General features: G+C 48.1%; 1 protein-coding gene across 1 annotated transcript in view; it reads left to right on the plus strand.

Moving 5' to 3' along the window:
• The window catches only part of il11ra (interleukin 11 receptor, alpha), a 96,987-nt gene extending 90,120 nt beyond the window's left edge, over window positions 1-6,867 (plus strand). The window contains exons 3-9 of the mRNA XM_038989431.1: window positions 122-188; window positions 4,339-4,508; window positions 4,678-4,792; window positions 4,886-5,052; window positions 5,418-5,584; window positions 5,635-5,673; window positions 6,598-6,867. Of these exons, the coding sequence (XP_038845359.1) occupies window positions 122-188; window positions 4,339-4,508; window positions 4,678-4,792; window positions 4,886-5,052; window positions 5,418-5,584; window positions 5,635-5,673; window positions 6,598-6,867 (995 nt within the window). The remainder of the gene's footprint in view (window positions 1-121; window positions 189-4,338; window positions 4,509-4,677; window positions 4,793-4,885; window positions 5,053-5,417; window positions 5,585-5,634; window positions 5,674-6,597) is intronic.
• The last annotated feature ends 10,757 nt before the right edge of the window (window positions 6,868-17,624 follow it).

Here is a 17,624-nt window from a genome sequence, read left to right on the forward strand (position 1 = left end):
CCCAGAGAATTGATGAAGAACTGTTTAGACACAAAGATTGATTGTAGAACTGTTTAAACACAGAGATTGATTGTAGAACTGTTTAGACACAGAGATCTAACAGCTTGAACGTCTTGTCTAGTTTCAGATGTTCAGTATGGGAGGTTGGGGTCCAATGTCACGCTGGTGTGTGGAGCAGCACTAGACAGGTATGTTCCACTATGGCAGGCTCTGGGGATGGGGGGTGGGGTCGTTCCACTATGCAGGGCTCTGGAGGGGTCTAGGATGGCTAGGTTCACTATGCAGGGCTCTGGGAGGGTCTAGGATGGCTAGGTTCACTATGCAGGGCTCTGGGAGGGGTCTAGGATGGCTAGGTTCACTATGCAGGACTCTGGGAGGGTCTAGGATGGCTAGTTTCACTATGCAGGGCTCTTGGAGGGTCTAGGATGGCTAGGTTCACTATGCAGGGCTCTGGGAGGGTCTAGGATGGCTAGGTTCACTATGCAGGCTCTGGAGGGTCTAGATGGCTAGGTTCACTATGCAGGGCTCTGGGGGGGGGTCTAGGATGGCTAGGTTCACTATGCAGGGCTCTGGGAGGTGTCTAGGATGGCTAGGTTCACTATGCAGGGCTCTGGGAGGGTCTAGGATGGCTAGTTTCACTATGCAGGGCTCTGGGAGGGTCTAGGATGGCTAGGTTCACTATGCAGGGCTCTGGGAGGGTCTAGGATGGCTAGTTCACTATGCAGGCTCTGGGAGGGTCTAGGATGCTAGTTCACTATGCAGGGCTCTGGGGGGTCTAGATGGCTAGGTTCACTATGCAGGGCTCTGGAGGGGTCTAGGATGGCTAGTTTCACTATCAGGGCTCTGGAGGTCTATGATGGCTAGGTTCACTATGCAGGGCTCTGGGGGTTCTAGGATGGCTAGTTTCACTATGCAGGGCTCTGGGAGGTGTCTAGGATGGCTAGGTTCACTATGCAGGCTCTGAGGGGTCTAGGATGGCTAGGTTCACTATGCAGGCTCTGGGGGGGTCTAGGATGGCTAGGTTCACTATGCAGGGCTCTGGAGGGGTCTAGGATGGCTAGGTTCACTATGCAGGGCTCTGGGAGGGTCTATGATGGCTAGGTTCACTATGCAGGGCTCTGGGGGGGTCTAGGATGGCTAGGTTCACTATGCAGGGCTCTGGGAGGTGTCTAGGATGGCTAGGTTCACTATGCAGGGCTCTGGAGGGGTCTAGGATGGCTAGGTTCACTATGCAGGGCTCTTTGGGGGGGGGGGGGGTCTAGGATGGCTAGGTTCACTATGCAGGCTCTGGAGGGTCTAGGATGGCTAGGTTCACTATGCAGGGCTCTGGGGGGTTCTAGGATGGCTAGGTTCACTTTGCAGGGCTCTGGGGGGTCTAGGATGGCTAGGTTCACTATGCAGGGCTCGGGGTGGGGGGGGTCTAGATGGCTAGGTTCACTATGCAGGGCTCTGGGAGGGTCTAGGATGGCTAGGTTCACTATGCAGGCTCTTTGGGGGGGGGGGGGGGGGGGTGGGGTGGGGGGGGGGGGGGGGGGGGGTCTAGGATGGCTAGGTTCACTATGCAGGGGCTCTGGGGGGGGGGGGTCTAGGATGGCTAGGTTCACTATGCAGGGCTCTGGAGGGGTCTAGGATGGCTAGGTTCACTATGCAGGGCTCTGGGAGGGTCTATGATGGCTAGGTTCACTATGCAGGGCTCTGGGAGGGTCTAGGATGGCTGGTTCACTATGCAGGGCTCTGGGGGGGGTCTAGGATGGCTAGGTTCACTATGCAGGGCTCTGGGGGGTCTAGGATGGCTAGGTTCACTATGCAGGGCTCTGGGGGGTCTAGGATGGCTAGGTTCACTATGCAGGGCTCTGGGGGGGTCTAGGATGGCTAGGTTCACTATGCAGGGCTCTGGGGGGGTCTAGGATGGCTAGGTTCACTATGCAGGGCTCTGGGGGGGGGTCTAGGATGGCTAGGTTCACTATGCAGGGCTCTGGGGGGGTCTAGGATGGCTAGGTTCACTATGCAGGGCTCTGGGGGGGGGGGGGGGTCTAGGGTGCTAGGTTCACTATGCAGGGCTCTGGGAGGGTCTAGGATGGCTAGGTTCACTATGCAGGGCTCTGGGGGGGGTCTAGGATGGCTAGGTTCACTATGCAGGACTCTGGGAGGGTCTAGGATGGCTAGGTTCACTATGCAGGGCTCTGGGGGGGTCTAGGATGGCTAGGTTCACTATGCAGGGCTCTGGGGGGGGTCTAGGATGGCTAGGTTCACTATGCAGGGCTCTGGGGGGGGTCTAGGATGGCTAGGTTCACTATGCAGGGCTCTGGGGGGGGTCTAGGATGGCTAGGTTCACTATCAGGGCTCTGGGGGGGGGTCTAGGATGGCTAGGTTCACTATGCAGGGCTCTGGGGGTCTAGGATGGCTAGGTTCACTATGCAGGACTCTGGGAGGGTCTAGATGGCTAGGTTCACTATGCAGGGCTCTGGGGGGTCTAGGATGGCTAGGTTCACTATGCAGGGCTCTGGGGGGGGGTCTAGGATGGCTAGGTTCACTATGCGGGCTCTGGGGGGGTCTAGGATGGCTAGGTTCACTATGCAGGGCTCTGGGGGGGTCTAGGATGGCTAGGTTCACTATGCAGGGCTCTGGGGGGGGGGGTCTAGGATGGCTAGGTTCACTATGCAGGGCTCTGGGGGGGTCTAAATGGCTAGGTTCACTATGCAGGACTCTGGGAGGGTCTAGGATGGCTAGGTTCACTATGCAGGGCTCTGGGGGGTCTAGGATGGCTAGGTTCACTATGCAGGGCTCTGGGGGGGTCTAGGATGGCTGAGTTTCACTATGCAGGGCTCTGGGGGGTCTAGGATTGGCTAGGTTCACTATGCAGGGCTCTGGGGGGGGGGTCTAGGATGGCTAGGTTCACTATGCAGGTCTTGGGGGGGGTCTAGGATGGCTAGGTTCACTATGCAGGGCTCTGGGGGGGTCTAGGATGGCTAGGTTCACTATGCAGGGCTCTGGGAGGGTCTAGGATGGCTAGGTTCACTATGCAGGGCTCTGGGAGGGTCTAGGATGGCTAGGTTCACTATGCAGGGCTCTGGAGGGGTCTAGGATGGCTAGGTTCACTATGCAGGGCTCTGGGGGGGGGGGTCTAGATGGCTAGGTTCACTATGCAGGGCTCTGGGGGGGGTCTAGGATGGCTAGGTTCACTATGCAGGCCCTGGGAGGGTCTAGGATGGCTAGGTTCACTATGCAGGGCTCTGGGAGGGTCTAGGATGCTAGGTTCACTATGCAGGGCTCTGGGGGGGTCTAGGATGGCTAGGTTCACTATGCAGGGCTCTGGGGGTGTCTAGGATGGCTAGGTTCACTATGCAGGGCTCGGGGGGGGGTCTAGGATGGCTAGGTTCACTATGCAGGGCTCTGGGGGGGTCTAGGATGGCTAGGTTAACTATGCAGGGCTCTGGGGGGTTCTAGGATGGCTAGTTCACTATGCAGGGCTCTGGGAGGTTCTAGGATGGCTAGGTTCACTATGCAGGGCTCTGGGGGGTCTAGGATGGCTAGGTTCACTATGCAGGGCTCTGGGAGGGTCTAGGATGGCTAGGTTCATATGCAGGGCTCTGGGGGTCTAGGATGGCTAGGTTCACTATGCAGGGCTCTGGGGGGGGTCTAGGATGGCTAGTTCACTATGCAGGGCTCTGGAGGGGGTCAAGGATGGCTAGGTTCACTATGCAGGCTCTGGGGGGGGTCTAGATGGCTAGGTTCACTATGCAGGGCTCTGGGGGGGGGTCAGATGCTAGGTTCACTATGCAGCTCTGGGGGGGTCTAGGATGGCTAGGTTCACTATGCAGGGCTCTGGGGGGGTCTAGGATGGCTAGGTTCACTATGCAGGGCTCTGGGGGGTCTAGGATGCTGAGTCACTATGCAGGGCTCGGGGGGGTCTAGGATGGCTAGGTTCACTATGCAGGCTCTGGGGGGTCTAGGATGGCTAGGTTCACTATGCAGGGCTCTGGGGGGGTCAGGATGGCTAGGTTCACTATGCAGGGCTCTGGGAGGGGTCTAGGATGGCTAGGTTCACTATGCAGGGCTCTGGGGGGTCTAGGATGGCTAGGTTCACTATGCAGGGCTCTGGGGGGGGTCTAGGATGGCTAGGTTCACTATGCAGGGCCTCTGGAGGGGTCTAGGATGGCTAGGTTCACTATGCAGGGCTCTGGGAGGTCTAGGATGGCTAGGTTCACTATGCAGGGCTCTGGGGGGGTCTAGGATGGCTAGGTTCACTATGCAGGGCTCTGGGGGGGTCTAGGATGGCTAGGTTCACTATGCAGGGCTCCATCTACATTGTCCACAGACGTCATAATGTCTCCGCAGGACATCAGTGAAGTGGCGTCTGAACAGGAGTTCCATGTTACCATGGCATCACCGAGTGACATCAGATGGTCATCTGGTCCTCCTGCAGGCCGACCGCGCTGCCGAGGGAAACTACAGCTGCCATGACGACCGGGGACGACTCATCAGGACAACCAGACTTAGGCTGGGGCGTAAGTCTCCCTTCTCCTCCCTTCATAGTCTGAGGCTGTGACCTAAATCTTAACCATTCCTTAGAAGGGATACCCGGGGAGAGCTGCAGTCCCTCACACACTGAGATAAAGCTTGTATATATTGTGCTGTTGATCATGTGATCATAATTTCTCCTCTCTTCTTCCTCAGATCCCCCCGGGCTGCTCAATGTTTCCTGTCGTGTGTCCAATCACAGCCTGGTATTGTGTTCATGGGTGGAGTCTGTGAAGACCCTCCTGCCTGCCCAGTACCACACCTCTTACAGGTGAGCCTCCCGTCCTCTCCTCTCCTACCAGCTGTAGGTACACAGATATAATGATGTTGATAGTGAAGGACCTCTCCCTCTCTCCCTCTCCAGGGGTAATAAGAGCCAGGTGAGGATGTGTGTGGTGTCGTCCCCTCCCCAGAAGCAGTGCACCATCACAGACCCTACCATGTGGCAACACTACCATAACATCAACATCACAGAGACCAACCCTCTGGGGTCACAGACCACCATCCTGATGGTCAAGTTCCATGAGCTCTGTAGGTCACTACCTCATCTGGACACGGTGTGTTTGTCTGTGTCTGTCTGTCTGTAGTGCGTCTGTCTTTACCTGTCTGCACATGTATGTCTTTACCTGTCTGTCTGTACCTGTCTGCACCTATCTGTCTTTACCTGTCTGTACCTGTCTGTCTGCACCTATCTGTCTTTACCCGTCTGTCTTTACCTGTCTGGACCCATCTGTCATTACCTATATGTACCTTTCTGTCTTTCCCTGGCTGTCTGCTTGTCTGTCTGTCTTTACATGTCTGTTTGTACCTGTCTGTCTGTACCTGTCTTTACCTATCTGTACCTACCCAGTGTTGGTTGCATGATTCCTCACCCCCCCCTCTGTGTGTGTCTACAGTGCAGCCAGACCCCCCGGAGGCAGTAACAGCAGTGGGGATGGTGGGATATCCCATGAGGCTCCAGGTGTACTGGACGTACCCTGCTTCCTGGCTCCACGACGCTGTGCCCTTCCCCCTCCGCTTCCAGCTCCGCTACCGTCCTGTAGGATCCAGAATCTGGTCTACCGTTAGTTCCTCTATTCATCATACTACCTCTCCTTCCCCCTCTGCTTCCAGCTCCGCTACCGTCCTGTAGGATCCAGCATCTGGTCTACCGTTAGTTCCTCTATTCATCATACTACCTCCTCTCCTTCCCCTCCGTTTCCAGCTCCGCTACCGTCCTGTAGGATCCAGCATCTGGTCTACCGTTAGTTCCTCTATTCATCATACTACCTCTCCTTCCCCCTCTGCTTCCAGCTCCGCTACCGTCCTGTAGGATCCAGCATCTGGTCTACCGTTAGTTCCTCTATTCATCATACTACCTCTCCTTCCCCCTCCGCTTCCAGCTCCGCTACCGTCCTGTAGGATCCAGCATCTGGTCTACCGTTAGTTCCTCTATTCATCATACTACCTCTCCTTCCCCCCTATATCTCCATCTCACCCCCTCCCCCTATACATCTATCTCACCCCCTCCCCCTATCTCTATCTCACCCCCTTCCCCTATATCTCTCATCTCACCCCCTCCCCTATATCTCTATCTCACCCCCTACCCCTATACATCTATCTCACCCCCTCCCCCTATATCTCCATCTCACCCCCTCCCCCTATACATCTATCTCACCCCCTCCCCCTATACATCTATCTCACCCCCTCCCCTTATATCTCCATCTCACCCCTCCCCTTATATCTCTATCTCACCCCCCCCCTATATCTCATCTCCCACCCCCCTCCCCTATACATCTATCTCACCCCCTCCCTTATACACTATCTCACCCCCTCCCCTTATATCTCCTCCTCACCCCTCCCCTTATATCTCTATCTCACCCCCTCCCCCTATCATCTATCTCACCCCTCCCCATATACATCTATCTCACCCCCCCCCCCCCTATATCTCTATCTCACCCCCTCCCCTTATATCTCTATCCCTCTCTGCTCTCTCCACTCCTTCTCGTCCCCCCTCCCCCTATACATCTATCTCACCCCCTCCCCTTATATCTCTATCCTTCTCTGCTCTCTCCACTCCTTCTCTTCCCCCCCCAGGTGGAGTCTAAGGCCAGATCCCTGCTAATAACCGACGCCCTTGCAGGCTTCGCCCACCAGCTGCAGGTGAGAGCCCAGGACGAGATCAACCCAGACAGCCAGTGGAGTGACTGGAGCCCCCTGCTGCAGACCTGGCCATGGAGCGGTGAGAATACAAGTCTGTCCCAAATGGCACCCTATTCCCTATATATAGTGCACTACTTTAGATCAGGACCTTCCCAGCAAACCTGGAACATTCCCAGAACATTAGCTAAGATTCCCATTAAGTGATAGTTAGGGTTTTATCTAACATTAGAGGGATAACATCCCAAAAACATTAAAATAATGTTTTTGATCACATATACTGTATATATAGAAAAAAAGATCCTTGTAATGATTTCCTAATGTTCACCAGAATGTGAGCAAACCTAAATAGTCTCTATGAAAGTTCCCAGAACATTCGTTAGGTTGCAGACAAAGTTCTTACAACATAAAAACTGTCCAGTCATGCTGATGATGATACAATGTTTTTATAAAACATTCACCTAATGTTGCAAGAACGTTCTCAGAACACATTCAGTCTGTTCTTATTAGGTTCTCAGAATGTTTCATTAAGTTGTGGGAACATTGTGGGGATATTCTTTATGCACATTCTTTACTATGGAAACCTAGTTAGCGATCATATTTTTTTTTACGATAGTCATACCTGGAGACATTTGTAATTTAACAAAGGGTCCACCACATTTTCTCCTATTTTTCTGCCTGTTCAGTCCAGGGTACATTGCGTACTGCTGCCCAGTGGCTCTCCAAATGACTTTGGCTGTGTCCCAATCCAAAGGCCTAGCTGATTGCTGCCTAGCTGGCAGTATCACTTGATGCGCATTCCACCCAAGCACGAGACGTTTGTTTACATTGTAGAGGAACTAGTGATAGCAATTCAGTGAACAACTATCCCAACATGGAAATATCACCAATAACAAGTAAACAAGTAATAGAATCCATCTCCTTATTACCTGTTAATGAATGAATCCTCTCACATATTGCTTGGTCTGCTGCTCCATCGTTGTGGACATGACACTGATATGTAGACTATGTGTGACATTTGAAATGTATGTAGATCAGTCCTTGACCAGTAATGTTCTGTACTATGTATTATGTCATGTTTCATGTTTCATGACCCCAGGAAGAGTAGTTGATGCTTTTGCAGCCGGCTAATGGGGATCCTAGTAAATACCAAATACCAAAACGTCAGGTAAGCTTGATACAGGCTACCATCGTTTAGGATAGCTAAGCTATTTTACTGTTTAGTAATGATTAATAGGCAGAATAGTTTGTGAAACTAATATTGCATCAGGCTGCTAATGTTGTTTCTTCTTCTGGTGTTTCACTGCGAAGCTAATACTGACGTCATCTGAGCGCAACGTTTGTTTGTTGTTGAACACTGTTGAAACTCCGAAAGCTGAACGAGAGACCTCGGTTTATTATTTTTGTAAAGCTGACAGTGTTTTTATCTACTTGTATTTTATTTTGGATCCTGCGCCTCTGTTGGGCTAAATGCTGTGAATGCTGCTGTTTGTCCCGGGATCCTGCGACTCTGTTGGGCTAAATTACCGTGAATGCTGCTGTTTGTCCCGGGATCCTGCCAGATTCCACATAGGAGGAGAGACATGGAAGCACAGCTAGCCTAGCTGGCTCGGCGGCCTCAAATGGAGGTCGCTACTGAATGTTTCCAGCGCTGCAGGAGCTGTGTTTAATTTGCTTTGTTCCGGACAATGTAGACCGCGCTGACTTTCAATGTAACAAACTGCTTGCTTGCGGAGGACTACAGGGGCGAAGGGGCTACTCTTAGCAAGCAGGTAGCTCACCTACACAAGCTACTGGGGAATCCACGCCCGCATACGTTTTGTTTTTCTTCCACCCCAGTAGTCGGACGTCGCTCTGGTCTGGTGGAAGTTTCACCGCCGTCTCGGCTCTCCACATCCTGCCGGTGCTCAACAGGGTTCCATCCCCGAAGGGATCTCCCCCTTCCCTGGAGAACGGAGCTGATCTTGACCAACCAGCTATGGAGATGCGTCAATCTCCGTGGAAGTCGAAGAAAGCGTCCTCTGGCAACGGGGGTGTAACGTCCTGACCAGAGTTCTTATGTGTTTTGCTTGTTTAGTGTTGGTCAGGACGTGAGCTGGGTGGGAATTCTATGTTGTGTGTCTAGTTTGTCTGTTTCTGTGTCCAGCCTAATAGGTTCTCAATCAGAGGCAGCTGTCAATCGGTGTCCCTGATTGAGAATTCATATATAGGAGGCTTGTTTTGTGTTCGGGATTTGTGGGTTGATTGTTTCCTGTCTCTGTGTTTGTCTGCACCAGATAGGGCTGTCTCGGTTTTCACATTTGTTATTTTGTTACTTGTATTAGTGTTACCGTTTATTCGTCTAATTAAACATGTTGAACACTAGCCGCGCTGCATTTTGGTCCTCTCCTTCATCCCAGGAAGAAAACCGTGACAGGGGGTCTCCTTGGAGATGTTGAGTCTGACATAGACCAGAAACGGCTTTGCCGCCCTGGATCCAGAGGTTCCGGCGCCTTCTTACTTGGAGGCTTACCATTCAAGATCGGATCCGGAGGTACCTGCGTCTTCGTTCTCGGCGGCTCTGTCTCCCTCTACGGTGGCTTCTACCTTGGGTTCAGATCCTCGGAGCTCCCACCCTCACCAGACCTTGAGGCTGCCTGAGAGACCGGCCCATTCAACATCACCAGCTGTCATCATAGGCAGCTCTATGGTGAGAAACATCTCGGTCCCCAAGGCAAAACCCTGTGCTACCCAGAGCACGAGTACAGGACATAACACACGCAAACACACTTTCTAGATTGTGTTGGGGTGAGGGGTGTACAGCTGTGTTGATACAGTTTAAATAAGTAGGGGGTGAGGGGTGTACAGTGTTTTGAATACAGTTTAAATAAGTAGGGGTGAGGGTGTACAGTGCGTTGAATACAGTTAAATAGTAGGGGGTGAGGGGTGTACAGTGTGTTGTATACAGTTTAAATAAGTTAGGGGGTGAGGGGTGTACAGTGTGTTGAATACAGTTTAAATAAGTAGGGGTGTGAGGGGTGTACAGTGTGTTGAATATAGTTTAAATAAGTAGGGGGTGAGGGGTGTACCGTGTGTTGAATACAGTTTAAATAAGTAGGGGGTGAGGGGTGTACAGTGTGTTGAATACAGTTTAAATAAGTAGGGGGGTGAGGGGTGTACAGTGTGTTGAATACAGTTTAAATAAGTAGGGGGTGAGGGGTGTACAGTGTGTTGAATACAGTTTAAATAAGTAGGGGGTGAGGGGTGTACAGTGTGTTGAATACAGTTTAAATAAGTAGGGGTGAGGGGTGTACAGTGTGTTGAATACAGTTTAAATAAGTAGGGGGTGAGGGGTGTACAGTGTTGAATACAGTTTAAATAAGTAGGGGTGAGGGGTGTACAGTGTGTTGAATACGTTTAAATCAGTAGGGGGTGAGAGGTGTACAGTGTGTTGAATACAGTTTAAATAAGTAGGGGGTGAGGGGTGTACAGTGTGTTGAATACAGTTTAAATAAGTAGGGGGTGAGGGGTGTACAGTGTGTTGAATACAGTTTAAATGTGTTGGGGTGAGGGGTGTACAGTGTGTTGGATACAGTTTAAATAAGTAGGGGGTGAGGGGTGTACAGTGTGTTGAATACAGTTAAATAAGTAGGGGGTGAGGGGTGTACAGTGTGTTGGATACAGTTTAAATAAGTAGGGGTGAAGGGGTGTACAGTGTGTTGAATACAGTTTAAATAAGTAGGGGGTGAGGGGTGTACAGTGTGTTGAATACAGTTTAAATGTGGTTGGGGTTGAGGTGGTGTACAGTGTGTTGAATACAGTTTAAATAAGTAGGGGTGAGGGTGTACAGTGTGTTGAATACAGTTTAAATAAGTAGGGGGTGAGGAGTGTACAGTGTGTTGAATACAGTTTAAATAAGTAGGGGGTGAGGGGTGTACAGTGTGTTGAATATAGTTTAAATAAGTAGGGGGTGAGGGGTGTACCGTGTGTTGAATACAGTTTAAATAAGTAGGGGGTGAGGGGTGTACAGTGGTGTTGAATACAGTTTAAATAAGTAGGGGGTGAGGGGTGTACAGTGTGTTGAATACAGTTTAAATAAGTAGGGGGTGAGGGGTGTACAGTGTGTTGAATACAGTTTGAATAGTAGGGGGTGAGGGGTGTACAGTGTGTTGAATACAGTTTAAATAAGTAGCGGGTGAGGGGTGTACAGTGTGTTGAATACAGTTTAAATAAGTAGGGGGTGAGGGGTGTACAGTGTGTTGAATACAGTTTAAATAAGTAGGGGGTGTACAGTGTGTTGAATACAGTTTAAATAAGTAGGGGGTGAGGGGTGTACAGTGTGTTGAATACAGTTTAAATAAGTAGGGGGTGAGGGGTGTACAGTGTGTTGAATACAGTTTAAATAAGTAGGGGATGAGGGGTGTACAGTGTGTTGAATACAGTTTAAATAAGTAGGGGGTGAGGGGTGTACAGTGTGTTGAATACAGTCTAAATAAGTAGGGGGTGTGGGGTGTACAGTGTGTTGAATACAGTTTAAATAAGTAGGGGGTGAGGGGTGTACAGTGTTGAATACAGTTTAAATAAGTAGGGGGTGAGGGGTGTACAGTGTGTTGAATACAGTTTAAATCAGTAGGGGGGTGAGAGGTGTACAGTGTGTTGAATACAGTTTAAATAAGTAGGGGGTGAGGGTGTACAGTGTGTTGAATACAGTTTAAATAAGTAGGGGGTGAGGGGTGTACAGTGTGTTGAATACAGTTTAAATGTGTTGGGGTGAGGGGTGTACAGTGTGTTGGATACAGTTTAAATAAGTAGGGTGTGAGGGGTGTACAGTGTGTTGAATACAGTTTAAATAAGTAGGGGGTGAGGGGTGTACAGTGTGTTGGATACAGTTTAAATAAGTAGGGGGTGAGGGGTGTACAGTGTGTTGAATACAGTTTAAATAAGTAGGGGGTGAGGGGTGTACAGTGTGTTGAATACAGTTTAAATGTGTTGGGGTGAGGGTGTACAGTGTGTTGAATACAGTTTAAATAAGTAGGGGGTGAGGGGTGTACAGTGTGTTGAATACAGTTTAAATAAGTAGGGGGTGAGGAGTGTACAGTGTGTTGAATACAGTTTAAATAAGTAGGGGGTGAGGGGTGTACAGTGTGTTGAATATAGTTTAAATAAGTAGGGGGTGAGGGGTGTACCGTGTGTTGAATACAGTTTAAATAAGTAGGGGGTGAGGGGTGTACAGTGTGTTGAATACAGTTTAAATAAGTAGGGAGTGAGGGGTGTACAGTGTGTTGAATACAGTTTAAATAAGTAGGGGGTGAGGGGTGTACAGTGTGTTGAATACAGTTTCAATAAGTAGGGGGTGAGGGGTGTACAGTGTGTTGAATACAGTTTAAATAAGTAGGGGGTGAGGGGTGTACAGTGTGTTGAATACAGTTTAAATAAGTAGGGGTGAGGGGTGTACAGTGTGTTGAATACAGTTTAAATAAGTAGGGGGTGAGGGGTGTACAGTGTGTTGAATACAGTTTAAATAAGTAGGGGGTGAGGGGTGTACAGTGTGTTGAATACAGTTTAAATAAGTAGGGGATGGGGGGTGTACAGTGTGTTGAATACAGTTTAAATGTGTTGGGGTGAGGGGTGTACAGTGTGTTGAATACAGTTTAAATAAGTAGGGGGTGAGGGGTGTACAGTGTGTTGAATACAGTTTAAATAAGTAAGGGGGTGGGGGGTGTACAGTGTGTTGAATACAGTTTAAATAAGTAGCGGGTGAGGGGTGTACAGTGTGTTGAATACCGTTTAAATAAGTAGGGGGTGAGGGGTGTACAGTGTGTTGTATACAGTTTAAATAAGTAGCGGGTGAGGGGTGTACAGTGTGTTGAATACAGTTTAAATAAGTAGGGGGTGAGGGGTGTACAGTGTGTTGTATACAGTTTAAATAAGTAGGGGGTGAGGGGTGTACAGTGTGTTGAATACAGTTTCAATAAGTAGGGGGTGAGGGGTGTACAGTGTGTTGTATACAGTTTAAATAAGTAGGGGGTGAGGGGTGTACAGTGTGTTGAATACAGTTTAAATAAGTAGGGGGTGAGGGATGTACAGTGTGTTGAATACAGTTTAAATAAGTAGGGGGTGAGGGGTGTACAGTGTGTTGAATACAGTTTAATTAAGTAGGGGGTGAGGGGTGTACAGTGTGTTGAATACAGTTTAAATAAGTAGGGGGTGAGGGGTGTACAGTGTGTTGAATACAGTTTAAATGTGTTGGGGTGAGGGGTGTACAGTGTGTTGAATACAGTTTAAATAAGTAGGGGGTGAGGGGTGTACAGTGTGTTGAATACAGTTTAAATAAGTAGGGGTGAGGGGTGTACAGTGCGTTGAATACAGTTTAAATAAGTAGGGGGTGAGGGGTGTACAGTGTGTTGTATACAGTTTAAATAAGTAGGGGGTGAGGGGTGTACAGTGTGTTGAATACAGTTTAAATAAGTAGGGGGTGAGGGGTGTACAGTGTGTTGAATATAGTTTAAATAAGTAGGGGGTGAGGGGTGTACCGTGTGTTGAATACAGTTTAAATAAGTAGGGGGTGAGGGGTGTACAGTGTGTTGAATACAGTTTAAATAAGTAGGGGGTGAGGGGTGTACAGTGTGTTGAATACAGTTTAAATAAGTAGGGGGTGAGGGGTGTACAGTGTGTTGAATACAGTTTAAATAAGTAGGGGTGAGGGGTGTACAGTGTGTTGAATACAGTTTAAATAAGTAGGGGTGAGGGGTGTACAGTGTGTTGAATACAGTTTAAATAAGTAGGGGGTGAGGGGTGTACAGTGTGTTGAATACAGTTTAAATGTGTTGGGGTGAGGGGTGTACAGTGTGTTGAATACAGTTTAAATAAGTAGGGGGTGAGGGGTGTACAGTGTGTTGAATACAGTTTAAATAAGTAGGGGGTGAGGAGTGTACAGTGTGTTGAATACAGTTTAAATAAGTAGGGGGTGAGGGGTGTACAGTGTGTTGAATATAGTTTAAATAAGTAGGGGGTGAGGGGTGTACAGTGTGTTGTATACAGTTTAAATAAGTAGGGGGTGAGGGGTGTACAGTGTGTTGAATACAGTTTCAATAAGTAGGGGGTGAGGGGTGTACAGTGTGTTGTATACAGTTTAAATAAGTAGGGGGTGAGGGGTGTACAGTGTGTTGAATACAGTTTAAATAAGTAGGGGGTGAGGGATGTACAGTGTGTTGAATACAGTTTAAATAAGTAGGGGGTGAGGGGTGTACAGTGTGTTGAATACAGTTTAATTAAGTAGGGGGTGAGGGGTGTACAGTGTGTTGAATACAGTTTAAATAAGTAGGGGGTGAGGGGTGTACAGTGTGTTGAATACAGTTTAAATGTGTTGGGGTGAGGGGTGTACAGTGTGTTGAATACAGTTTAAATAAGTAGGGGGTGACGGGTGTACAGTGTGTTGAATACAGTTTAAATAAGTAGGGGGTGAGGGGTGTACAGTGTGTTGAATACAGTTTAAATAAGTAGGGGTGAGGGGTGTACAGTGCGTTGAATACAGTTTAAATAAGTAGGGGGTGAGGGGTGTACAGTGTGTTGTATACAGTTTAAATAAGTAGGGGGTGAGGGGTGTACAGTGTGTTGAATACAGTTTAAATAAGTAGGGGGTGAGGGGTGTACAGTGTGTTGAATATAGTTTAAATAAGTAGGGGGTGAGGGGTGTACCGTGTGTTGAATACAGTTTAAATAAGTAGGGGTGAGGGGTGTACAGTGTGTTGAATACAGTTTAAATAAGTAGGGGGTGAGGGGTGTACAGTGTGTTGAATACAGTTTAAATAAGTAGGGGGTGAGGGGTGTACAGTGTGTTGAATACAGTTTAAATAAGTAGGGGGTGAGGGATGTACAGTGTGTTGAATACAGTTTAAATAAGTAGGGGGTGAGGGGTGTACAGTGTGTTGAATACAGTTTAAATAAGTAGGGGGGAGGGGTGTACAGTGTGTTGAATACAGTTTAAATAAGTAGGGGGTGAGGGGTGTACAGTGTGTTGTATACAGTTTAAATAAGTAGGGGGTGAGGGGTGTACAGTGTGTTGAATACAGTTTAAATAAGTAGGGGGTGAGGGGTGTACAGTGTGTTGAATATAGTTTAAATAAGTAGGGGGTGAGGGGTGTACCGTGTGTTGAATACAGTTTAAATAAGTAGGGGGTGAGGGGTGTACAGTGTGTTGAATACAGTTTAAATAAGTAAGGGGGTGGGGGGTGTACAGTGTGTTGAATACAGTTTAAATAAATAGGGGGTGAGGGGTGTACAGTGTGTTGAATACAGTTTAAATAAGTAGCGGGTGAGGGGTGTACAGTGTGTTGAATACCGTTTAAATAAGTAGGGGGTGAGGGGTGTACAGTGTGTTGTATACAGTTTAAATAAGTAGCGGGTGAGGGGTGTACAGTGTGTTGAATACAGTTTAAATAAGTAGGGGGTGAGGGGTGTACAGTGTGTTGTATACAGTTTAAATAAGTAGGGGGTGAGGGGTGTACAGTGTGTTGAATACAGTTTCAATAAGTAGGGGGTGAGGGGTGTACAGTGTGTTGTATACAGTTTAAATAAGTAGGGGGTGAGGGGTGTACAGTGTGTTGAATACAGTTTAAATAAGTAGGGGGTGAGGGATGTACAGTGTGTTGAATACAGTTTAAATAAGTAGGGGGTGAGGGGTGTACAGTGTGTTGAATACAGTTTAATTAAGTAGGGGGTGAGGGGTGTACAGTGTGTTGAATACAGTTTAAATAAGTAGGGGGTGAGGGGTGTACAGTGTGTTGAATACAGTTTAAATGTGTTGGGGTGAGGGGTGTACAGTGTGTTGAATACAGTTTAAATAAGTAGGGGGTGAGGGGTGTACAGTGTGTTGAATACAGTTTAAATAAGTAGGGGGGGAGGGGTGTACAGTGTGTTGAATACAGTTTAAATAAGTAGGGGTGAGGGGTGTACAGTGTGTTGAATACAGTTTAAATAAGTAGGGGGTGAGGGGTGTACAGTGTGTTGTATACAGTTTAAATAAGTAGGGGGTGAGGGGTGTACAGTGTGTTGAATACAGTTTAAATAAGTAGGGGGTGAGGGGTGTACAGTGTGTTGAATACAGTTTAAATAAGTAGGGGGTGAGGGGTGTACAGTGTGTTGAATACAGTTTAAATAAGTAGGGGTGAGGGGTGTACAGTGCGTTGAATACAGTTTAAATAAGTAGGGGGTGAGGGGTGTACAGTGTGTTGAATACAGTTTAAATAAGTAGGGGGTGAGGGGTGTACAGTGTGTTGAATACAGTTTAAATAAGTAGGGGGTGAGGGGTGTACAGTGTGTTGAATACAGTTTAAATAAGTAGGGGGTGAGGGGTGTACAGTGTGTTGAGTACAGTTTAAATGTGTTGGGGTGAGGGGTGTACAGTGTGTTGAATACAGTTTAAATGTGTTGTGGTGAGGGGTGTACAGTGTGTTGAATATAGTTAAAATAAGTAGGGGGTGAGGGGTGTACAGTGTGTTGAATACAGTTTAAATAAGTAGGGGGTGAGGGGTGTACAGTGTGTTGAATACAGTTTAAATAAGTAGGGGTGAGGGGTGTACAGTGCGTTGAATACAGTTTAAATAAGTAGGGGGTGAGGGGTGTACAGTGTGTTGTATACAGTTTAAATAAGTAGGGGGTGAGGGGTGTACAGTGTGTTGAATACAGTTTAAATAAGTAGGGGGTGAGGGGTGTACAGTGTGTTGAATATAGTTTAAATAAGTAGGGGGTGAGGGGTGTACCGTGTGTTGAATACAGTTTAAATAAGTAGGGGGTGAGGGGTGTACAGTGTGTTGTATACAGTTTAAATAAGTAGGGGGTGAGGGGTGTACAGTGTGTTGAATACAGTTTAAATAAGTAGGGGGTGAGGGGTGTACAGTGTGTTGAATACAGTTTAAATAAGTAGGGGGTGAGGGGTGTACAGTGTGTTGAATACAGTTTAAATAAGTAGGGGTGAGGGGTGTACAGTGCGTTGAATACAGTTTAAATAAGTAGGGGGTGAGGGGTGTACAGTGTGTTGAATACAGTTTAAATAAGTAGGGGGTGAGGGGTGTACAGTGTGTTGAATACAGTTTAAATAAGTAGGGGGTGAGGGGTGTACAGTGTGTTGAATACAGTTTCAATAAGTAGGAGGTGAGGGGTGTACAGTGTGTTGAATACAGTTTAAATGTGTTGGGGTGAGGGGTGTACAGTGTGTTGAATACAGTTTAAATGTGTTGGGGTGAGGGGTGTACAGTGTGTTGTATACAGTTTAAATACGTAGGGGGTGAGGGGTGTACAGTGTGTTGAATACAGTTTAAATAAGTAGGGGGTGAGGGGTGTACAGTGTGTTGAATACAGTTTAAATAAGTAGGGGTGAGGGGTGTACAGTGCGTTGAATACAGTTTAAATAAGTAGGGGGTGAGGGGTGTACAGTGTGTTGTATACAGTTTAAATAAGTAGGGGGTGAGGGGTGTACAGTGTGTTGAATACAGTTTAAATAAGTAGGGGGTGAGGGGTGTACAGTGTGTTGAATATAGTTTAAATAAGTAGGGGGTGAGGGGTGTACAGTGTGTTGAATACAGTTTAAATAAGTAGGGGGTGAGGGGTGTACAGTGTGTTGAATACAGTTTAAATAAGTAGGGGGTGAGGGGTGTACAGTGTGTTGAATACAGTTTAAATAAGTAGGGGGTGAGGGGTGTACAGTGTGTTGAATACAGTTTAAATAAGTAGGGGGTGAGGGGTGTACAGTGTGTTGAATACAGTTTAAATAAGTAGGGGTGAGGCGTGTAAAGTGCGTTGAATACAGTTTAAATAAGTAGGGGGTGAGGGGTGTACAGTGTGTTGTATACAGTTTAAATAAGTAGGGGGTGAGGGGTGTACAGTGTGTTGAATACAGTTTAAATAAGTAGGGGGTGAGGGGTGTACAGTGTGTTGAATATAGTTTAAATAAGTAGGGGGTGAGGGGTGTACAGTGTGTTGAATAC

Source organism: Salvelinus namaycush, chromosome 3, assembly GCF_016432855.1.
Source record: "Salvelinus namaycush isolate Seneca chromosome 3, SaNama_1.0, whole genome shotgun sequence".
Taxonomy (NCBI): Eukaryota; Metazoa; Chordata; class Actinopteri; order Salmoniformes; family Salmonidae; genus Salvelinus; species Salvelinus namaycush.